Source organism: Mizuhopecten yessoensis, unplaced genomic scaffold (genome assembly GCF_002113885.1).
Source record: "Mizuhopecten yessoensis strain PY_sf001 unplaced genomic scaffold, ASM211388v2 scaffold739, whole genome shotgun sequence".
In the NCBI taxonomy this organism is placed as follows: domain Eukaryota; kingdom Metazoa; phylum Mollusca; class Bivalvia; order Pectinida; family Pectinidae; genus Mizuhopecten; species Mizuhopecten yessoensis.
Genome location: NW_018403697.1, coordinates 780,436 through 805,698, shown reverse-complemented (window position 1 = coordinate 805,698; position 25,263 = coordinate 780,436). Strand labels below are relative to the sequence as shown.

General features: G+C 36.0%; 2 protein-coding genes across 3 annotated transcripts in view; both read right to left on the bottom strand.

Moving 5' to 3' along the window:
- Window positions 1-53: 53 nt before the first annotated feature.
- On the bottom strand, window positions 54-8,985 carry LOC110452411 (sigma non-opioid intracellular receptor 1-like). Its single transcript, XM_021500916.1, has 4 exons — window positions 8,798-8,985; window positions 7,634-7,834; window positions 6,283-6,375; window positions 54-2,806 (listed from the first exon to the last, which is right to left on the bottom strand). Exons 1-4 carry the CDS (start codon window positions 8,949-8,951, stop codon window positions 2,562-2,564), a joined length of 693 nt encoding a protein of 230 aa, XP_021356591.1. The 5' UTR covers window positions 8,952-8,985; the 3' UTR covers window positions 54-2,561.
- A 6,699-nt stretch (window positions 8,986-15,684) lies between these two features.
- LOC110452395 (sigma non-opioid intracellular receptor 1-like) overlaps window positions 15,685-25,263 on the bottom strand; it is a 13,691-nt gene continuing 4,112 nt past the window's right edge. The window contains exons 2-5 of one of the 2 annotated variants that reach the window (XM_021500898.1): window positions 23,677-23,877; window positions 21,901-21,993; window positions 20,549-20,630; window positions 15,685-19,940 (exon numbers count right to left, since the gene is read on the bottom strand). In XM_021500898.1, coding sequence (XP_021356573.1) covers window positions 19,772-19,940; window positions 20,549-20,630; window positions 21,901-21,993; window positions 23,677-23,877 — 545 coding nt within the window. In that variant the 3' untranslated portion in view covers window positions 15,685-19,771. The remainder of the gene's footprint in view (window positions 19,941-20,548; window positions 20,631-21,900; window positions 21,994-23,676; window positions 23,878-25,263) is intronic. The other variant, XM_021500905.1, reaches the window with a different exon arrangement.

Here is a 25,263-nt window from a genome sequence, read left to right as displayed (position 1 = left end):
CACACAAAATCTTGTCAAAATCCATACAGCTGTTCTGGACTTGTAGGTTTTTATTTTAAATAACATTGACCAATGGTTGCCAGACAATTAATGGATACCATGTTACGACAGATAAATTGGTTAACACAGAAAACGCATTTTACATACAATATACAGTAGCAGCAATAATATCATTAATACATATTACAATGATTTTTATACAAACTTTATATTACAGTTTTTGGATAGGTTAATCTCTATTGAAAAAATGGTTTTGACAAATTTTCAATTTATCACAAAACCCCTTTATAACACCAAAATTTCTCTGGACAAATAATGGTGGCAGTATAACAAGGTTTTATTTTACTGTGAAATTAATAACAAATTAATCCACCCTTACCCTAGCACTATGTGGTATGACCACTACACCTTAAATCTGTGTTAAGTGGATCCTGTGAATTTGATAGTTTTAAAACTCATCTCACCCCTGAAATTTCTTAATGAACTATTCCAACCTTTGAATTGGAAGAGTTCAAATGTGTCGTCAGGGGTGAATGAGCTTAGCAAATCTGCGAAAAAATATTCTGTCACTGTTTTCATAACTAGTGTTAGGAATCACCTAAAATACTATGATTCATCAACACTTCAATGGATACACTGATGATGGAAATCTATCATATTTGCTAAATGAGATTTTATCACGGTGACAAAGAGCAAAAGGAACACATACATGTACATTTAGATGAATGAACGCGATTCGGAATGGAGTTGAAAGAACTAAAAAGGAACATTATATTCATATATATAGGATCAGATATTTTTTGCATTTGTTACTTATTGGATTTTTTTTATTCTACAGGTTTTTCAATCTGTAGAGCACATAACTACTGCTTCTAAAACGTTTGGTATAATAACAAATCAAGTCGTTCATAAAATTCCAGGTACAAAAATATATAAATATATAAAACTGATAAAACGATACATGTACAACAAATAGAAAAATTTCTTGACCAATTATGTGTATCATTCGGATCCTTTGGATTTCATTTCGTATACTCACATCTGATCGGACTTTCAGAGGAAGTATTTTTCAATAATTTTTATACCCATTTGTTATAAATGTATAAATATATATTAATAGATGCAAGCATTTACATTCTGAAACCTGGTTTCAATTGCCACATTGCATTTTAAAGTCCTTTTCCATTTTTCATCACAATTTCTTAACTGGTAACACCAGTTGATTCAAGATAAATAATGAAGTTTTCAATAAAATAATGACAATGTTTGAAAACACTCTAGAAAACCCCGAAAACTATCATATTTAAACAGGGAAAACCTGCCCCCCTCCAAGTGTCTTGTTATCTACAGCTTTACACCCGTCATCTGTCAACAAATGTTGACAAGTGTATATCCATGCGTTAACCCTTTCACCATTGTAGACCATAATGAACTTATCCAGATCAATGCATGGTAGAGTTTAATAAAGTTATATAGGGATGAAAGGTTAAAGACAATGACCCCATATAAGGTATCTGTTCATTTCAAACAACAAAAGATGGGCGTGTCATGAAATTATTTATAAAAGTGATTATTTTCCGACAACCTGATCTTTTGTGCTGTTTTAATTATAACTAATCAAAACACTTAACTCAGTGAGGTCATATATCAAAACTAAACTGTTCAATAATTAATAAGAGTCTGGAGATATCTTTTATCCAGACAGTGTCAAACCAGAAGATGATATGCATGATCTAGCTGAGGTGCCTCCAACAATATAGCACTTTACCAGTTTTCATTTCTGTTCATTCTAAAATACATATTTAAAGAACAAAGATTTACCAACTATGTGTTGTTATTTATCAAAACTTTTGAACGCATTTCTTTTCTCACCTTAAAAATTTTTTTTTTCCTTAAATATGTTATTCAAGGATTCTTCAAACCGCCAAAACTGAAATTTCCACTATTGGAGGGACTGTAACTGAATTTTTAAACATTGGTGTGAATATTTATACAAAATACAAATCCTAACTGATCCAACTAAAATATAATATGAAATTTTTGATTTAAATTTTACATTACCAGTATTTTTATTATATCAAATGAAATTGGTGTTAGAAAAATTATACTATCTTATGATATTTGGATGGTTTACATATCTATAATCTTCAAAAAGTAGAAATGACCAAATTTATATTAACAGATAAGTACCAGTACTTAAGAATATCACCATGCATTTTAAAAATCTCAGCACTGCTATTGATATGCATACTTGCCAACTCTCCCTATTTAGGAGGGAGACTCCCATCTTTGGACCCTTAAATTGAGCATTTTTAACCAGTGAATTTGCTTAGTCTGAATCTGGTCCTACTTTCTAAGATCTGCTGATTTCATCTGAAAGAACAGCTCAAAATATGCCATTTAAAATTGTTATTTTTTCCTTGGGGTTACATACACATATTTATTTATGGTTTTAATTCTGAACATGTGTTATCTATGTAATCCAATGGAAATTTCAAAAAGTTAGCAAGTATGAATATGAGATCTTTTTTGAAGCCGATTTGTTTCAAAATAATTCTAAATCATAAAAATTCCTTCAAATAGACTCTAAAATCATCAATGGAAGATCCTGCTTCTATTAACAATGCTTTGCTATATACACGCAATGTGTAAAACAGTGTCACAAAGTCTGTTGTGCTGAAGAATGTGTCCGCTAAGGCAAAACCCAATGTGGAAGGGATGAATCCGCGGCCATATTCCACCATCCATGTGCCAGCTTTCCATTGGACAGCGGACACTTCGCCCCAGCCATGGAAAACAGTTTCTCCTGTAAATAAAACACAGTTAATTAATTAAATGTTTACACATATGTAAAACTTTATGTCTGTGCAATTTTTTTTTTTAACAATTTTATTTTTAAGGCCAGATAGACTTATATGTATTTCCAATTTCCCATATCTAAATATTTAACATCACTGTACCCAAATTGGGACACTTAAGGTAAATATCAATGTTCTTTATACCATACTGTCATTTCCAAAAAAGTTTGTTAATTTTTTGTAAAGAGATAATATATACTTTTCATTTCTATTACAATTTGATATTTCAGGCGTGTGGTTCTATAAAAAGAACGTGAAATATCATCAGAGTTATCTAGGCCCTTGATTCAGCATTACTGTACCCTGAAAGGGACAGTTCCGGTATTTTGGCGAATATTTGTGGATAAATGATCAATATCAGCAGAAAATATGCGGAGTTGAAATATTTTAGAGTCAACCTGGGGTTCTATTCTCCGAACTAGCATTAGTTTTTGATAAGATAGACTTTTGAAAATGAAATAAAAAAAATAGCGTCGCACGGCATGTAAATCGTGAGAGTCTTGATTTGGTAATTATTCTTACCTTTAAATTGTCCTTGTAACGATGATCAGCAGACAATAAAGCTTATATACAGTTAAAATGTCATAAAAGTATCATCAAGTGAAAACTGCATACATAAACGACTTCTTTGCATGTAATGACAGTTTCTTAATTGAGCCGTTTTCCTACAAGTGTCCCGATTTGGTTACAGTGACAGTAAATGCCTAATTTGTTGTTGAAGTCAAATTATATCTGTGCAATTATATCAAAATAAACTGAAAAGGTATCTGGAAAAGCCACTAACTTCAGCCTTCAGGTTGAGTATATAAAACAAAAGGCCCAGAGGGCCTGTATCGCTCCTGAATATGTTTAAAATAATTGGTATGAAGTAAAGATACATGTATAGCACTTCATGGTAGGTGCTGTAAGTACATATGAAATTTCAGAAAGATCCATCCAGTACTTGAGATATAGCGAGAACAAACTTCAAACAGAGCCCCACCCCTATGCCCCTAGGGGGGTCATACCCACCAATTATACAAAATTGAGACCCCTTGGTCCAAGGATGCTCCAGACTAAATATGGAAAAAATCCCTTAATCTCGATGGTCAAAGCAGGATTTAATAGGTTTTACCTCTATTTCTCCTATTGGGCCCCGCCTCTCTGCCTCCAGGGGGGTTAGACACACCGTTTATACAAAATTGGTTCCCCTTCACCCAATGATGCTTCATACCAAATTTGGACAAAATCCTGTCATTCGTACAGAAGAAGAAGGTATTTGAAGAATTTGCTATGTTTCCCCTATTGGGCCCCTCCCTTCTGTCCCCAGGTGGGCCACACTCGCTGTTTATACGAAATTGAGTCCCTTTTGTCCAAGGATGTTCCAGACTAAATTAGGATAAAATCCCTCAATCCATATGGTAGAAGAAGGATTATAAAGGTTTTACTTCTATTTCCCCTATTGGGCCCCACCCCTCATGTCCCAGGGGGGCCACACCCATCGTTTATACAAAATTGGTTCCCCTTTACCCAAGGATGCTCCACACCAAATATGGACCAAATCCTTTCATTCCTACAGAAGAAGAAGGATTTTAAAGAATAATTTGCTATGTTTCCCCTATTGGGCCCGCCCCTCAGGCCGCTGGGGGGCTACACCCACGGTTTATACAAAATTGGTTCCCCTTCATCCAAGGATGCTTCAGACCAAATATGGTAAAAAAAAACATACATTCCTACAGAAGAAGAAGGATATTAAAGAATTCGCTATATTTCCCCTATTGGGCCCCGCCCCTCAGGTCCCAGGGGGGCCACACCCACCGTTTATACAAAATTCGTTCCCCTTTACCCAAGGATGCTCGACACTAAATATGGAACAAATCCTTTCCTTCCGACAGAAGAAGAAGGATTTTAAAGAATTATTTGCTATGTTTCCCCTATTGGGCCCCACCTCTCAGGCCCCTGGCGGGCCAAACCCATGGTTTATACAAAATTGATTTCCCTTCACCCAAGGATGCTTCAGACCAAATATGGAACAAATCCTTGCATTCCTACAGAAGAAGGATATTAAAGAATTTGCTATATTTCCCCTATTGGGCCCCGCCCCCCAGCCCCCAGGGGGGCCACACCCACCATTTATACAAAATTGAGTCCCCTTGGCCTAAGGATACCCTAGACCAAATTTAGTCAAAATCTACGTGGCCATTCAGGACTAGTAGCGTTTTAAAGGAAAAGTTGACGGACGGACGACAGACGACGGACGCTGCGGTATGGCATAAGCTCACCATGGTCCTTCGGACCAGGTGAGCTAAAAATAGAGAATTTGTATGTTCTATGCAAAATATTGTATTTATATAGAGCTAGCAATAAGCCCAGTCGTGGTAATATCTAGCTAACATAAGATAGATATACAATTAATACAATTAGCATACACATTAATCAATACAATTTTGAGGAATTTGCAGGAGCTGCCTTAATTATCAGGCGTTAACTACTAATCCTATGCCACCTGGCTAATATCTCCCTATGTGTGTATGCCTGGAGATGTATCTAGCTCCCCTATACCTGTTGAATTTCTCTAGAAATGCCAACAAACGTTGTTTCATAGTCACCCCAACTTTCCCCTTCTGTAAATCGAGTCAGAATTATGTGTAGGTCCTTTTGCTTATTATTGCAGGATATGTACTCTAATTATAAAAAGAAAATCAACTTTTGAAAATAAGTTTCTTCCAGAATGACTTAGTACAGTGAAGCGTAAAAGAGTTTATGATACAAGGGGAAAATAATCACTCAAGTCAAAGAGCAATGATAATTACATAGATTGACAACAATTAAACTACTACTGGTTAGATTTATCCATTTTTAAATCTTTAATTGCTTTTGAATAGGCAAAGAACTGTAATTGCTTTTATTTACAAACAAGGCATCACAAGTGATACAAATCCCCTCGCATTCACACATTGTGACATATGTAAGGGGAAATGAAGTCGTTAGAGTGATGACAAAGATCTTTCTAAAAACAGTAAAAGTGACTTTGACCTTTAACGCAGTAATCTGAAACACAAACTTGTTCAAGATATTGTCATACTTCACACTTGTATGAAGTTTCATGAAATTCCGTTGAGCGCTAGAGTGATGACAAAGAGTGTAACATACATTACTTACGTACTTACTTATATGTACGTACATGTACGTACACGGAATCCTATATCCCCTCAAACTTTCGTTGCGAGGAGATATCATCTCCAAAAGTAATCTTTTTGGTTTGGGTGAAAATTATTTTGAAAATATAAATTTAAATACTTTGCTTAGAATAATATATAATTAAAATAAATCTTTATTCATAACAAAGTAAAAAAACACTTCAAATGTACACCCAGTTCCTACCAAGGGTGGCATTTCTTTGTATCAACACCTGCATAATTTTTGAGATAATTGGAAAACCTACCTGGTGCAAACACTTTGGAGGACAGTTCCCCTTCCTTCCACTGCCTGAATGACCCGGTCAGTATTGTGTCTGAAATATTGGCCCAATACCTTCCTGTTGGAGATAAAATAATAATTTAATAATAATTTGAGGTTCTTATATACCGCTTTATCCCAGCCTACTTCGTAGGTCGTCTCAATCAAAGTGGTTCACAAATTATTATCCATGGTTATAGGGCCTTTGCAATCAGCCAATATCTTTCTCAACTCCCCTGGGAGCATACAGCCAGTACTGCCATTTCAGCGCTCACAGCTAGCCTTCAACAATTCTAGCACTGCCCAGCCACTTACTCATTTTTACAGCTGAGTAGACTAGAACAAGCGGAGTTAAGTATCTTGCTCAAAGATACAACACAGTGTCGTACTGTGACTTGAAAATCAGAAAATGTTTAATTCATGTGGAATTAGGATTTCTAAAGGTTTTTATTATGTTTCATTCATATTTTCTGAAAATTGGATCCAAGTCCAAAACCACAGTCTTTGATTTCATGATTTACTAATGGTAGAGTGGTTAAAATCTGGACTTCTATACAGATCAAATTTTCCCTGCATATATCTCTATCAAGGGCTGAAATTTGTCAGCGTTCCAATGCAGATCTAGACATATCATTCTTCTTAATTTGATACAGAAAAATCCCAAAATCTGCACTGAAGGAAAGTGTTGTTTCTCTTAAAAAGAATCGCTTCATTCAAAACAAAAATGTATTCTTTGATTTTTCTTTTAAGTGTTTTATAACAAGGGAGATTTCTAAAATCCTACATTCTGTAAAATACATTGAAAGATTGAACAAAATTGGATTTAAATGCTTCAAAACACCACAGTTTTTTCCTATCAAGGAAAGAAAATAGTGTGCTTCCACCGGGGATCGAACCCGTGATCTCCAGGTTCCTAGTGGGACACTCTACCACAGAGCTAAAGGGAATTCAAAATTCAAAATTCCCTCTAGCTCGACCATAATCCTATGCACAATTAAAATCTGCCACACTAATCCCCCCTTTTGTAATTATAATGATAACACTTATGAGCCAAGCCAAGTGGATCCTTAAAATGGAACCTGTGCTGGAATATATCATAAGTATGATTAAAGAATTAGAGTTGCTGCCCTTTGAACACTGATGGAAATATTAAAATCTCTAGGAAATGAAACCAGAATTTGAAATGTGGCAAGAAAAAGCGCTTCTCAATTACAGTGCTTCCGAATTCAAAAGCATTAAAAAGTACTTAAGTTTTCAACTTTGTGTGGTGGATTCTGTATAAGATGAAAGAAAGTATCGGATATTTAGCTTGACAGTATATATGATGATATTCATACCCGAGTTTCCTGAAGTGTCTACAGCGGTTCCAAAGAACAAAATGTATTCCGTCAGGGATGCATGCAGTATACACATGCTTCCCATCCAACCTCCAGCATTCATAAACATCCACTGTTCATCCTCCTCGGACAGGATGTGTCCAGGGAAACGCTTACGTAGCTCCGTCTTGATCTTACTATAGGCAAACTCCACTCCCTGACCTGTAAAATACAAAAATGTCATAATTAATGATATCATTGATATCCTCCATATGCACGTTTCTAGCCCAAGTTTCCTCTGGCCCTAACACCAGACTTAGACAATTTGACAGATAGATGTATTATTTTTGTTTAGAAGATTTCCGGACCACGTCTTTTTGTTGATTAGTCACTCCCAGATACCAAACGGAGTCTGAAAATTCCACATTTTTCATATAGCAGTGCAATCTATACCAGACATATATATACCTAATGTCTAAGTCTGGTGTTAGGGTCAGATGAAACTCGGGCTAGCACGTTTCAAATGGTCTATTTTTGTTCTAATCAGTCCATGTTAATTACCTTTTTTTTTTTCACTAGGACATTGAAAAATTCTCATTGAAAAGGTGAAAAATCAGTGCATAGCAATTGTAACAAATCTTCAATTTGATTAAAATCAGGTGACAAATGCTGCTGGAGAAAATAAATTGTGGTACTCCAATATTAAATTATTTTAATGTGACAAGGAATTTTCTTTAATTGATCATAAATACAATCAAGGTATTTGTTCCTGTTAATTCTTATTTACTGATACTGCAACTAAAATATGGACATTCAGAAAATGGGAGGGGGGATACATGTACATATAAGCATCACAGTGGCTCAGTTTCGGGATTTTCAGTAATATATGACGTAAATAGTTATAATTTTGTTTAATAATGAACCTATACACACGAGTAAATAATAACAGCAACACTTTTTATCCGGTAACCTGGTAACTGTACCCTCAATTTGTATAAGGTTTTAGAATGTGTATAAACACCGGATAAAAAGTGTTACTGTTATTTACTGGTGTGTATAGGTTTACTATTAACCGAAACTGTTACGATTTACGTCATATATTACTAAACAAAAAACCGAAACCAAGCCCATGTGCTCTGAGCCCCAGTGAACAGGTGAACAAACCCGGAACTTGTTAGCGGTCACCTGTATGGGCGTATTTGGTTGCAATGGCTGCAATCTCTGCATCGTCTGTTAAGTATGTCTTTGTTCTGAGCCAGAAGGTCACGCAATGTGTCAGAAATACCATGAGAATTATCCATTTAACTACGGAATAGATAAAACCGAAAGTTGACCACATCTTGTTTGTATTTCTTCAACGTCAATTTGGCACTTGAAACACGGTCACTGCGACGCTTCAAAAAGTTTAAAGATGCAAGCTTCGTACATGTGTGACATAGCTATAGGGCCAAGATGGGGGAGTTTAAGAATTCAAGATTGACACGGGAATATTTTTTTATACGCACTATACTCAAAAATTCTTCAAGATGTTATGAAAAAAAATATTCTTTTTTTTACGTTTCATATAAGATACGTCACGATTGTGTTTTTTTTTCATTTTAGCTTGCCAAAGGCTCACTACAATACTATTTTTACACTCGTTTCATAAACCCCATATGGAATGAAAAATCATTTTAATGAAAATATTTCAATCTTTGTTACGCATTTAGCTCGGTTGTCGGTTTCATGTATATGCCAATAATACTTTCATGAATATTTTGTTTGTCTGTTTGTGATTTACGTCCTATCAACAGCTATGGTCATTTAAGGACGTGTCATATAACTATTTTCGTTCTATAACTGTATATCAATCATAATCGGTATATATATATATATATATATATATCCACCAAGCAGAACAAACCAGACTTCCCTGTGGCAAGGCATTTTAATATGCCTATATCTAGCCACAGTTGGAAAGACATGCATGTTGTTGCCATAGATCATTGCCCTACATGGGATGAAACGAGACGACGTACAAGAGAACGGTTTTGGATCACCAATCTACAAACCCGCTACCCTCGAGGTATGAACGAACGATAGGCGGTTGCCATCCGCTCGTTTTCCTTCCAGGGGCCATTTGACCTAATGATGCATTATTGCACAGTTGGTCTGCTATCTCGCCTGCCTGCTGCTGCATGTCAGTGTGTGTGACCAACAGCCGTTGTCAGATTAATTTGCAGATTCATACATAGTTTCTCTCTCATTTGTACAAAAGGTGCATCTTTCAGTTTCAGCTAATTTGCATCTCATTAATTTTGTGTTGGTATAGATGATCCTGTGTCTGATTTTATACTGAAAGTTAATAAGTTTTGCGTCATCAGTTATGGCCCTTGGAATCGAGTTAAAAGATTCCCAAGATTCTTCACTAATATTACTATGAAGATCTTCTTGCCATTTTCTTTGACTATTCACCGGTTTTTCAGAGATAGTTTGGATAAGAATATGATAGAAATCAAATATACTGCCACTAGAGTTAAGTTTTTATCACATGAAATCAAAAGAATATTTAAAATTAAGAAATTTCCATTTTGATCCTCTATTTTTGACAAAAATTTGAATCCAAAAGAGTTTTTAAATAGGATTGCTACTTCTCTACTATTTGACGTATATGAACCAAACTAGGCTTCATATCCCCACTCATTTTTCCATTGATTTTCAACCTTTTTATATGAATATGTATCTATAAGAAAAGTAATGTCATATTTATTCCTACATTTTCAAAGAAATCCCTTCGTTTTATTGGATCTGAAGACAACCCTCTACAATTTAAGCTTCCGATTATAAGCCCTTTACCCATGGTCATAAATGCATCTACATGGTTTTAAAATACTAGACTCACCTATATTAGTAGTTTCGGTTACATACACGATTCCATGATCTGTTATGTGCAAGTGCATAAAAATGTTATGTTGTGAGTTACATGTATATATTATTAGGTCATGTGCTATAGTTAATGTGATTATTTTTTTTTCTCCATTTTAAGTTTCCCAAACTCAAATTCTTTGCTTTGTCTGAATAATATCTGCCAACTGGCACGAAAATCAGCCCAACTTCACTATGGGAATATTATAAACGATTGTCGCAACCAACAAAAATGGCGTCCAACCTACCGTCAACATATATGACACTCACGCATGACTACACACACATAGGCAGGTGCCCTATTCACCTGAGTACCCATGCACAGGTAACATTGGGTGTTCAGTGTGAATCTCACATAGGTAATGTTAAGTTATAACACATTAGTAACAACAATTGTATATCCATGTAAACATCATTATCACTTTTCATCACATTGCCCCCTCCAAGATTGGATATTGTCCTAAATACTCATCAATGAAAACACTAGAGGGAGCAGTACCACAAAAGAACCTTGCTTGTATGTACAATATTGTTTGTTTTAACAGAACTTTATTAAGGACAATTAATAACGAAATTAGAGAATTCACCTCTTGATAAGTCATAAACCCACTTAAAGAATGAAATTAATAATATAATGTCATTCCACACTTCCTATATACAATGATCGATCAATTTCATGTCTTGGGTACTGGAGAAGTAATAAAATTACAAGAAATTGTCTACCACATTCAGTCCTTTAGAAATCACAAAAATAATGTCTTCCATATTGAATGTTTTCTGATTGCACATAGTCCATCAGAAATCACTGGCGGCTATTCACCACAAACACATCTCCTTGAGAATTTTAACTATGATTACGCAATGTCTCTTTGGTGATAAACAAAATGCATTTGAAATTAGGTAGCAATTGCGTTTATCCTAGTCTGTACCGTATCTATTAGTCCACTCAGACGGTACTCCTTTGCTTCTCTGAGAATTTGAGCGAAAGATTTCCTGTCCTTTGTCCACCTCACATTTATTCCTCAAATAGTTGAGGATATGAGAAAAGTGATTGGAGTCACGATCAACACAAATCTCTTGACTTTTCCTGTATCCTAGCTGTGGATTGGTGAGGATGCTGAAAAGACCAGCAGGGTCTGCACGCAGCGTGTGTGATATCTTTCCATTGTTACTTTGCGAACAGAGTCAGTGTGAGTCATCTACTTCCGGCAGTAGTTCACATACTTTTCGCACGAGTCAGAGACAGGCAGAGGTGCATAGGTGTCATCTTGCCGCTTGCTGTCATCAGCAGCTGACTCACAAGTTATTTTTTCGTCATTCCCCAAGGACAAAATGTCTTCGTCTCTGTGCACATTTGTAGACAGCAGTCGGTTTTTTTCTGCAGAAGTGGTGGTGCTGTCACCAGTATTGGTGGTCAATGAACTGTCCGTGGAAGGTTTCCTGTATGTAGTGGAAGCTTTGGAGGATCGCCTCGAGGAAACTGATGATTGCTGCCTGCTTTCTCTTCCATAGGATTATCTCATCCTCTGTGGTGATCTTGACATTGACCTTCTTCCTGGACAAAGTTTCTTTTTCAGCTCAAACTCCTTGAACCTTTTATATTCCTGAAGAGCATTCTCTCCCTTTACTCCAGTGATTCTGTCATAGTAAAGGCTTAGATGTGGCTTATCTCCCCTTGTACATCAATGAATTCCATCTTGTCTTGCGGACCAATAACGGTTATATGTACCACGCCATCCAAATGACGGGTGTTGTTCCAGAACATGACGTTCAACTGTTGTCTGGGAGGTGAACACATGACCATCCTCACAAACATTGCATTCCGCGCCTACTTTTGGCAGGACCTTGTGGGATAGAGAAACTAGTTCTATCACCTTATGTGAAGCTCTGCTTGGGCTCAGATATATTACTCCCAATATCGGAACTGTCAGATTCGTTATAGTTAAGTCTATCATCTTCATCAGAGCATTGTTCCAGAACTAGGTCAGAGATGGGACCATCAGAACTCTCAGTTCTTTGACCCTGGGTATCTTGAGATCTGTTCAAGATGTCTGTTCCAAGGTCAAGAGTTTTATTTAATGAAACATCTATGCTATCACGAACAAACCAAGCTGGTTTGTTTTCACCTACATAAGGCTTCAGGCGATTGTAATGTACAACTTTGGGCTTTGAGCGTGGTGACTGTTGAATCCTGTAGGTTACATCAGAAAGCTTTTTGGTGATGATGAATGGACCTCTCCATGGCAATTGAGGTTTAGGTGAAAAACATTTCTTCCGAACAACATTATGGAGCCAAACAGTATCACCCTCCTCATACTGGGAGCACTCTTGTTTTAGATCGTAGTTCCTTTTCATGGCCTCATGAGCCAGAATCAGTCTTCCCAAAGCAAACTTATGGATTTCTATAAAATTCTTTCCTCAAGGTCATATGCATAATCGCTGTTAGGCTCTGCTTGGTCCTATGCTTCCCAAACATGAGGTCCACTGGCAAGGTAATTGCTCTACCCAGCATCATGCTACATGTTGAAACTCCTGTGGAACTGTGAACTGCAGAGCGATATGCCATCATTAGCAAGGGAATGTACAAGTCCCAGTCACGCTGAGTATTGCTAATGAACTGAGATAGCATTGCCTCCACCGTCTGATTCAGCCCTTCCACCATGCCATCCGATTGGGGATAGAGAGGAGTGGTCCGTGTCTTTTCCATTCCTAGGATACTTCATATTTCCTTGAAAACTGCACTTTCAAAACTTGTGCCCTGATCTGGATGAATTTGTCGACGGACTCCAAACTGTGATATAAACCTGAGGACAAGGACCTCTGCTACTGTGATAGCTTCTTGATTTGCTATAGGGTAAGCATCACAACATTTGGTAAAGTAGTCCCCAACTACTAACAAATACCGATTGTCGTCATTTGTCAAGGGAAGTGGACCCATTATATCAATAGCGATACGTTCTAGAGGAGCACCTACTATATATTTTTTCAAAGGAGCTATCTGCGACCTAACAGGACGCTTTCTCCTAGTTTAATCATAACATAACCGACACCAGTGTTCGACATCATTCCTTAGCCCACACCAATAATATCTCAACCTTACTCTGGCAAGAGACTTAGCAATTCCCAGATGTCCAGCTGTTTCAGCATTGTGAAGCTGTCTCAAAAACTGTTCTCGCAGTTTCCCGGTTCCAACAAGCTACCATTGGATTGTTTCTTCATCATCGTTTTCCCACTTTCTATATAGAACGCTTGATCTGAGAAAAAGTGAATCCCAACGTGCCCAGTAGTGCTTCACCTTCTGAGACATATGGGAAACCTCCCCCCATTCAGGTCTCTGGTCGTTCTGCTTCCAATTAAAAACTGCCTATTATTGGATCCTCATTCTGCATTGCAGAAATTTGGTCAAGAGTCATCTCCCTTCACTTCCATGGTTATCTTTCCCAACCCGCTCTCTTGTCTCAGTATTTTCTCCTTCAGCGCTAAAAGCACATATACAGGCAGTGGAGCAATCTAGAATGTTCCCATCTTTTGCTTCAACTCTCTCGCAGTGTGGACAAGAAACCTCCACACAGGGTCGTCTGGAAAGTGAATCAGCATTCTAATGAACTTTGCCCTTGCGGTGTTTAATAATGAAATCATATTGCGACAGTACTTCTAATCAGCGAGCAAGTTGACCCTCTGGATTCCTGAAGTTCTTCAGCCAACACAAAGAGCCATGATAAGTCCTTACGATGAAGTGTTTGCCATAGAGGTAACAGTGAAAATGTTTCACTCCTTTCACAAAGGCTAAGAGCTCTCTGCGTGTTACGCCCTAATTCAGGGTTCTGGGTGGTGGCCTGACTCCAACCAATGGTCACTGTTAGCTGAAACTGCAGTGACATACCATTATTTGGGCTTGTGTCATGGAGGTTGTTTTGATGTTTTGTCTCTGCTCTCCTTCTCTAATCTGCCTGTCAGGTAGCACACCAGCAGGTATATAGGTACACTATTGAGTTTTGTCAAAGGTCATGCCCACTCGCGCATGACTTCACACACCTAGGCAGTGCCCTATTCACCTGAGTACCCATGCACAGGTACATGTAACACTGGGTATTCAGTGTGGATATCACCTAGGTAATATTAAGTTATAACACATTAGTAACGACATTTGTATATACATGTAAACATCATTATCAATTTTCATTATACAATTATGGACTTTTGTGTTGGTGAATATGATGTGATATGAACCTGAAAAAGTGATATTGACCGAGGCGTTTATGACTAGCTGATACCATAACGATATTAATGTCACCTACGTCACGCTGCTTAAAAGCTATTTTTAAGTAGGGATTTCAATATTTATGTTCTTTTATCCATTTATAAGTAAGTATACGACAATCTAACCTTTTATTGAATTATCTCCAGACAAAGCAGTCAATGTGGGCTGTTAATACTAGAAACGGGAATTCACCCAACTTTCTTTATAAAACGGTCTCGAGTCCTTTTTGATATACGAGTTTGAGATGCAATTAATCCTGTCATCCAATTATGATTTTCAGAACATGTTAGATTATAAAATGAGTCACGAACATATTGCATACTTATTAAAAGTCAACAAATAAATATGAATATAGAACGGCGCCGCCGCCATCTATTCCAGCGCAGTAGGCATTTTGCGTCTCAAAGTGCAAACATCTCCTTCTAAACGTTTTTCCCCCAATGATAAGATGCGTACTTCACTGTCGAACCATCTGGCATAGCTTCGTACACAGGTGACATGACTTTTTAACAATAATGATTAAAATAATGTTGACAATACCGCATTATCCATATCTATATGATGTTTCATAAGTTAGCTGTCCTACTGAAATATGTTTGCTCGCATTGAATAATATTTTCTTTTTAAAGTTTCGAGGTTGTTTTCTAGATGAAGAATAACCGTCAGATCTAAAACTGTGCTCTCATTCAATAAACATTGTTCTCTATCAATTAAATCAAATACAATCTCGTTCCTATTCCGGTGGTCAAACGATCCAGTCCGTGTTTTATTAGACAGACTGGCCCTTTTCTATAGTTTTTTCTTCGCCTTACAATCCAATCCCTTTGGTTGTGCGGAAGATGGTGGTCCTGAAAAGGGCCGTTTATGCAAAGTCTATGACAGAATAACGCAAAGCAGGTTTGTTGAATTGTAATTTAATATAATAATTCATTAATATCTCACAAACGATTGATGAGTTGTATAGAACATGTAAAGCGACATATTGTTCAGAAAAGGTTTTATCAACGATCAAGCGCAGGGTGTTTCACCAAAAGGTTGAAAAACAAGAATTGCAAATCAATGTATCACATCCTCAAGCTTCAAACCTCACAAGTTTTCGAGCTGATTCAGCATGCAACAAATACAATAAGCATTATTTATATGTTTTTAAACACATTACATAGATACATTCAACCAGAAGATATAATGGACCCAGATTAGAACCATGTCCACGTCCACGTAACACCAAGATGGCCCACTGCCATCCATCTTGAATTTGAGAGTTCAAGTTTGTGAGCGCTATTTCTCAGACAGTACTGTAGGGATCTTTTTCCAATTTCACATGTAGGTTCCCCATGATCCCTAGTTATGCATATCGTTTTTTGGGACTGACCACATCACTAAGATAGGTGACAACCAACCATCTATAATTTGAGAGTTAAAGTTTGTTAGCGTTATTTCTCAGCAAGTACTGGAGGGATCTTTCTTAAATTTCACATGAAGGTTCCCCATGGTTCTAAGTTATGAATGCAAATTTCGGGACTGAAGGAAAACCAAGATGGCTCACAGGCAGCAATCTTGAATTTGAAAGTTATTAAAGTGTTTTAAGTGCTATCTTTCAGAAAGTACTGGAGGGGTCTTTCGCAAATTTAACATGAAAGTTTCCCATGATACCTATTTACGCATATTAAATTTAGGGACTGAAGGGAAAACCAAGATGGCCGAAAGTTTAATTTGAGAATGAATGTAAGGAGGGGGTCTTTCTCAAATTTCACATAAGGGCTCCTATTGGTTCTTAGTTATGCATATTATGTTTTTGGACTTATCTGAAAACCAACATGCAGACGGGTGGTCATCGTGTTGCAGTTGAAGTTTGTTATCGCTATTTCGCAGAATGTATTGGAGGAATCTTTCTCAAATTTGATATGTAGGATCCCCTTAGTCTTCAGTTGTGCATGTTAACTTTTGAGGTTAATCAAGTGCACTATACAATGCAAATCTTGAAGAATTTACTTGAACAGAAGTTGGTGTACACCACCTTAATTTGGTTAAAATATTAGAAAGATGCATTTCAAACCTTATATTGATGACAAAATCACATTCAAAATATTGTATTCCATCTTTCCTTGTGGTTTCCTTTGGTTCGTATGACACATTTTAAACTGTTATACCAAATGGTGAATGGTCATTTTGTTGGAACGACGTCATGTTTTCTAAGGTAACTAGTTCCGTCAAGTAATAAATGTCAAACAGAAACCAATGAATAGCTCCCATCAATTTCCATCATACTTTATCATGCAAGGATTGGTCCGCGATTACTCGAACAGAAAGGCGAACATGTCCAAACATTTGAAAACCATTCATGTGTAATACTGTTTGTTGCTACTGGCTTATAATAATATTTTTTGTTGATAGGCCAAGGAATGCTTCACACAAAATCTTGTCAAAAGAAATACAGCTGGGTTTTTTTTTTTAAATAAAAAGTTGACAAATGGTTGCCAGACAATGGATACCATGTCACGACAGAAAAATTAGTAAACGCAGAAAAAGCATTTTACTTACAATATACAGTATCAGTAGGAATATTATAAATACATTTTACAAAGACTTTTATAAACTTTATATTACAGTTTTTGGATAGGTTAATCTCTATTGAACAATTGGTTTTGACAAATTGTCAGTTTATCGGAAAACCCCTTTATAACACCAAAATTTCTTTGGACAAATGGTGGCAGTATAACTAGGTTTTACTTTACTGTGAAATGAATAACAAATTAATCCGCCCTTACCCTAGCACTATGTGTTATGACCACTGCATCTTAAATATGTGTAAAGTTGGTCCTGTAAAATTGATAGTTGACTCATTCACTCCTGAAATTTCTTAATGAACTAATCCAACCTTTGAATTGGAAGAGGTCAAACTTGTCTTCAGGGTTGAATGAGCTAAGCAAATATACGAAAAAATATTCTGCTACTATTCTCATAACTAGTGTTAGGAATCACCTAAAATACTATGATTCATCAACACTTCAATGGATACACTGATGATGGAAATCTATCATATTTGCTAAATGAGATTTTATCACGGTGACAAATAACAAAAGGAACACATACATGTACATTTAGATGAATGAATGAGATTCGGATTGGAGTTGAAAGAACTGAAAAGGAACCCTTTTCATATATATAGGATAAGTTATTTTTTGCATTTGTTACTTATTGGAATTTTTTATTCTACATGTTTTTAAATCAAAAAAGCTCATAGCTACTGCTTCGAAAAAGTTTGGTATCATATCAAATCAAGTTATTCATAAAATTTCAGGTACAAAAATATATAAATATATAAAACTGACAAAACGATACATGTACAACAAACAAATTGAAAAAATCCTATTATGTTTATCATTCGGGTCCTTTGGACTTCAATTCCTATACTCAACTTCCGTCGGACTTACAGAGGAATGTTTTTTTCAATAATTTGTATACCCATTTGTTATAAATGTATAAATATATATGAATAGATGCAAGCATTTACATTCTGAAACCTGGTTTCAATTGCCACATTGCATTTTAAAGTCCTTTTCCATTTTTCATCACAATTTCTTAACTGGTAACACCAGTTGATTCAAGATAAATAATGAAATTTTCAATAAAATAATGACAATGTTTGAAAACACTCTAGAAAACCGCGAAAACTATCATATTGATGCTAAACAGGGAAAACCTGCCCCTCTCCTAGTGTCTTGTTACGTGCTGATCAAAGGAACATATATATATATATCTTCAGCTTTTCACCCGTCATCTGTCAACAAATATTTACAAGTGTATATATTCATGCATTAACCCTTTCACCATTTAGTCATCCATAATGAACTTATCCAGATCAATGTATGGTATATAAGTTATATAGGGATTTAAGGTTTAAGGCAATGACCCTATATAAGGTATCTGTTCATTTCAAACAACAAAGATGGGCATGTCATGAACTTATTTATAAAAGTGATGATTTTCCGACAACTTGATCTTTTGTGCTGTTTTAATTATTACTCTATCAAAACGCTTAACACAGTTACAATAATTAATAAGAGTCTGGAGATATTTTTTGTCCAGACAGTGTCAAACCAAAAGATGATATGCATGATCTAGCTAAGGTGCCTGCAACAAAATAGCATTTTACCAGTTTTTATTTCTGTTCATTCTAAAATACACATTTAAAGAACAAAGATTTACCAACTATGTATTGTTCTCTCATCTTTAAAATTTATATTTCCTTAAATATGTTATTGAAGGATTCTTCAAACCACAAAATTGAAATTTCCACTATAGGAGGGACTGTGAATGATTTTTTTAAACATTTGTGTGAAATATTCATACATAATATATCCTAACTGATCCAACACAAATATCATATGAAATGTTGACATTTACATTACTTGTATTATATCAAAAGAAATATGTGTTAGAAAATGTATACTGTCTTATGATATTTGGATGGTTTACATATCTAATCCTCAAAAAGTAGAAATGACCAAATTTATATTAACAGATAAGTACCTGTACTTAAGAATATTACCATGCATTTTAAAAATCTCAGCACTGCTATTGATATGCATACTTGCCAAATCTCCCTATTTAGGAGGGAGACTCCCAATTTAGGAAGGAGACTCCCAATTTAGGAGGGAGACTCCCCATTTTGGACCCATAAATTGAGCATTTTCAACCAGTGAATTTGCTTAGTCTGAATCTGGTCCTACTTTCTAAGATCTGATGATTTCATCTGAAAGAACAGCTCAAAATATACCATTTAAAATTGTTATTTTTTCCCTAGGGTGTACATACACATATTTATTCATGGTTTTAATTCTGAACATGCGTTATCTATGTAATCCCATGGAAATTTCAAAAAGTTGGCAAGTATGAATATGAGATCTTTTTTGAAGCCGATTTGTTTTTAAATAATTCTAAATCATAATAGATCTTTCAAATAAACTCTAATTTCTGTTAGCAATGCTTTGCTATATACACGTAATGTGTAAAACAGTGTCAAAAAGTCTGTGATGAATTTGTCCGCTAAGGCAAAACCAAATGTGTAAGGGATGAATCCGCGGCCATATTCCACCATCAACGTGCCAGCTTCCAATTCGAACGGGGAAACTTCGTCCCAGGTGTGGAAAACAGTTTCTCCTGGAAATAAAACACAGTTAATTTACATGTTTACACATATATGTCAAAATGTATGTCTGTGCAATTCTTTTTTTTACAATTTTATATTTTGAACATTACAAATTATCTTACAAGAGTAATTTTCACACGCACTTGTTCATTCTTGCAACTTAATAGACCAGATAGATTTATATGTATTTCCAATTTCCCATATCTACTTATTTAACGTCACTGTACCCAAAATCGGGTAAAATTGATATTTCAGGCGCGTGGTTCTATAAAAAGAACGTGAAATATCATCAGAGTAATGTAGGCCCTTGAACCGGCGTTACTGTACCCTGAAAGGAACAGTTCCGGTATTTTGGCGACTATTTGGGAATAAACGATCAATGTCAGCAGATATTATGCAGAGTTGAAATATTTTAGAGTCAACGAGGGTTCTGATTAAATTTCTTCTCCGAACTAGGATGAGTTTTGATAAAATAGACTTTTTGTACATCAGAAAAGTCTTGATTTGGTAATTAAGTTTACCTTTAAATTGTCCATGTAACGATAATCAGCAGCCAATAAAGCTTAGATACAGTTAAATTGTTTTGAAAAGTATTATCAAACGAAAACTGTATACATACAAGTACTTCTTTGCATTGGATGACAGTTTTTTGGGCCGTTTTCCCACAAGTGTCCCGATTTGGTTACAATGACAGTAAATGTCTAAAAGAAATTGAATTCAAATTAAATCGTGTAATTATATCAAAATAAAATGAAAAGATATCTGGAAAAGCCACTAACCTCAGCCTTCAGGTTGAGTATTTAAAAAATAAAATCGTATGTTTATTCTATGTAAAATATTGTATGTATAGCTAGCAATAAGCCCAGTCTTGGTAATATCTAGCTAGCATAAGCCACTCTAAAGATAGATATACAATTACTACAATTAACATACACATTATTCAATACAATTTTGAGGAATTCGCAGGAGCTGCCTTATCAGGGTTTAACTACTAGTCCTATGTCACCTGGCTAATATCTCCCTATGTGTGTATGCCTGCGAATGTGCTAGAGATGTATCTAGCAATAAGCCCAGTCTTGGTGATAAGCCCACCCATACCTGTTGCACGTTGTTTCATAGTCACCCCAACTTTCCCCTTCTGTACTTTGAGTCAGAATTATATGTTGGCCCCTTTGCTCATTATTTCAAGATATGTACTCTTATTATAAAAAAACTCAACTATTGAATATAAGTTTCTCCCAGAAGGACTTAGTACAGTGAATTGCAAAAGAGTTTTATGATACAAGGGGGAAATATTAGATCTGTATAACATACTCAGTCATCACTCAAGTCAAAGAGCAATGATAGTTACAAAGATTGATAACAATTAAACCACTACTGGTTAGATTTATCCATTTTTAAATATTTAATTGCTTTTGAACAGGCAAAGAACTTTACTTGCATTTATTTACAAACAATGCATCACATGTGATACAAATCCCCTCGCATTCACACATTGTGACATATGTAAGAGGAAAAGAAGTCGCTAGAGTGATGACAAATATTTTTCTAAAAAAAGTAAAAATGACTTTGACCTTTAACGCAGTAATCTGAAATGCGAACTTGTTCAATGTATTGTCATACTTCACATCTGTATGAAGTTTCATGAAATTTCGTTGAGGAATGAGGTCGGTAGAGCGATGACAAAGAGTGTTATATACATTACTTACATGTACGTACGTACGACGTACGGGGAAACTCCTATATCCCCAGATATTCACTTCAAAAGTAATCTTTTTGGTTTGGGTGACAGTTATTTTGAAAATATAAATGTAAATCCTTTGCTTAGAATTATTATTTGATTAAAAAAATCTTTATGCATAACAAAGTAAAATAAACACTTAAAATGTACACCAAGTTCCTAGCAAGAGTAGCTCTTCTTTGTATCCACACCATCCAAACGTTAACTGTTGAGATAACTGGAAAACTTACCTGGTGCAAACACTTTGGAGGACAGTTGACCAAATTTCCACTGCCTGCATGACCCAGTCAGTATAGTGTATGAAGTATTGGCCCAATACCTTCCTGTTGGAAATAAAAAGGATAAAAAATATTATCATTGCTGTTTTTACTTGTTTGCCATACTAAAGGTTTGTGTTTCTTTGATTTTCTTGTGTTTTACGTCCTATTAACAGCTATGGTCATTTAAGGACGTGACAGGTTTAGGTGTTGGAGGAAAGCCGGAGTTCCCGGAGAAAAAACCCAACCTACGACCGGTACCCCAGGTTACTGACCCACGTAGGTCTCGAACCCTTGACCCAACGATGGAGGGCTAGTGGTAGCAGAGTATCAGACGCCTTAACCACTTGGCCATCGCGGCCCAACTAACAAAACAAAAGACAAACAAAATATATACAAAGAATTGAAGTAAAATATAATCAGAACATGTTTAATTCATGTGGAATTGGGATTTATGAAGGTTTCTATTATCTTTCGTTCATATTTTCTGAAAATACAGATCCAAGTCCAAAACCACAGTCACTGATTTCATGATTTAATAATGGTAGAGTGGATAAAATCTGGACTTCTATACAGATCAAAGTTTCCCTGCATATCTTTATATCAAGGGCTAAAATTTGACAGCGTTCCAATGCAGATCAAGACATATCATTCTTTTTAATTTGATACAGAAAAATCCCAAAATCTTCACTGAGTGTTGCTTCTCTTTAAAAGAATTGCTTCATTCAAAACAAAATTGTGTTCTTTGATTTTTCTTTTAGGTGTTTTATAACAAGAGAGATTTCCAAAAATCCTACATTCTGTAAAATGCATTAAAAGAATGAAAAAATGGATTTAAATGCTTCAAAACACCACAATTGTTTTCCTATCAAGGAAAATGGCAAAACAAATATGATTGTTCAATAGAGGTGTAACAGGAAAGAGAATAATGTGCTTCTAATGAGAATCGAATACTCGATCTCCAGGTTCCTAGTGAGACGCTCTACCACTGAGCTAAAGGGAATTCGAAATTCCCTCTAGCTCGACCATAATCCTATGTACAATTGAAATCTGCCACATTACTCCCCCCTTTTTAGATGTGTTCGCTCTCGAGTTCCAACTCTCTGTCACCACAGAAAGGGTCACGGAGCATCATTTGTAACAGGAAAGAGAAATAGTGTGCGGTTCCAACGGGGATCGAACAGTCGATCTCCAGGCTCCTAGTCGGAAGCTCTACCACTGAGCTAAAGGGAAATTTTCCTCTGGCTTCACACTATAAGGCGACCGTAATCCTATGTACAATTAAAATCTGCCACAGAGGTATTATCAGTATTGCATGATTGATCTAAATAAAAAACAGTTTTGTTTTTGTATAACTGTATTCATACAAACCAAGCTCCTAAGACACTGAACAGCTTTGTTTGGCACTTCACCTCAAATACCTCATGACAATCCTCTTTTATTTTATCAAGGTTACCCCTGGTTAACTATTAGTGCATCACAATACTTGTGTGCATCATGATATATTGTAATAATGTTTTCTGTCACAATACTCTCAGTTATTTTTTGACATTTTTTTTTATTTATGTGTTTGGTGTTATACAACTTGAAATGTGGCAAGAAAAAGCGCTTCTCAATTACAGTGTTTCCGAATTCAAAAGCATTAAAATGTAAAATTACTGAAGTTTTCAACTTTGTGTGGTGGATTCTGTATAAGATGAAAGCAAGTATCAGATCTTTAGCTTGACAGATACATAATGATATTCATACCAAAGAATGATACAATGTCTACATCGGTTCCAAAAAGCAAAATGTATTCTGACAGGGATGCATGCAGTATACACATTTTTCCCTTCCAACTTCTAGCATTCATAAACATCCACTGTTCATCCTCCTCGGACAGAATGTGTCCAGGGAAACGCTTACGTAGCTCCGTCTTGATCTTACTATAGGAAAACTCCACTCCCTGACCTGTAAAATACAAATATGTCATAATTAATGATAACATTGATATCCTCCATATGCACGATTCTAGCCCAAGTTTCCTCTGGCCCTAACACTAGACTTAGACATTTTGACTGAAAGATGTCTGGTTTGGGGCAGGAGCACACTGCTATATGGAAACGTGGAATTCTCCCGACACCGTTTGGTATCCCAGAGTTATGAGGTACTGACAACAAAAATCTACTACATATGACACAACACATATATCGATAAATGGATTATTTGTTGATCCAAATCAGCTCTTTTTATCACCAACAACTGCTAAATTGTCTTTTTGTTGATTAGTCACTCCCTGATACCAAACGGTGTCAGATAATTCCACATTTTCATATAGCATTGCGCCCTCAGCCTGGCCCCACACGAGACATCTATCTGTCAAAATGTCTAAGTCTCGTGTTAAGGCCAGATGAAACTCGGGCTAGCACGTTTTAATTGGTCTTTTTTTGTTGTTCAAATCAGTCCATGTTTATTACCTATTTTTTTCAATAGGACATTGAATAATTCTCATTGAAAAGGTAAAAAGTCAGTGCATAACAATTGTACCAAGTCTTCAATTTGATTCAAATCAGTAAACTTACTGCTGGAGGAAATAATTTGTTGTACCCCAATATTTTAATGTGACAAGGAATTTTTCTTTTATTGATCATAAATACAATCAAGGTATTTGTTCCTGTTAATTCTGATTTACTGATACTTCAACTAAAATATGGACATTCAGAAAATGGTAGGGGGGATACATGTACATGTCTGCATCACAGGGGCTCGGTTTTGGGATTTTGAGTAATATATGACATAAAACTGCCTCTTTGGCATAGGGGATATGTCCGGTGCACTTTGATGTCGCGAGAAACCGCGAGAGCGCGCGATAATTCTCGTGATTTGGAAAAACACCGCCGCTTCAATCATCATAGAAACTGATTGCACTAGAACAATTATACATTCTGGGGAATCCTGTACCGTAACATTTTCCAGAGTTCAAAGTAAATGATCTTTACATCACTTTTGATTTAATAATATGTGTTGTGTCGAATAGGCCTACTAGTAAAATGTCTCAGAATGCGAAAGTTTATATTGAACTCACGCCGTTGCATACTTTGTTTATTTTATGGCTTCACATCCACCTTCAACGACAGACCCTGCAGGTAGGGCGTAAGAATTGTACCTGCTGCCCCCAATTGCATGATCGTAAGAGGCGACTAAATTTGGGACCTTATCTCTTCTCTCCTTTCTAAATAACTTTCTTCTTCCTAATGTCTCCCTTGACAATGCCTCACTTTTGGCCATTTGTTGAGCGTTCGCCCCTGTGAGGAAGGCTTTGGGTTCTGTCCCCTGGCCGAGACATACCAAAGTCTT

Bases quoted from the DNA above. Each gene is read 5' to 3' on its own strand.
- LOC110452411 (XM_021500916.1), bottom strand. From the start codon at position 8,951: ATGTGGTCAACTTTCGGTTTTATCTATTCCGTAGTTAAATGGATAATT. The intron at 7,835-8,797 runs GTGACCGCTAAC...TGTATTTTACAG, and splicing joins AACCAAATACGCCCATACAG to GTCAGGGAGTGGAGTTTGCC. The intron at 6,376-7,633 runs GTATGAATATCA...TATCTCCAACAG, and splicing joins AGACACTTCAGGAAACTCGG to GAAGGTATTGGGCCAATATT.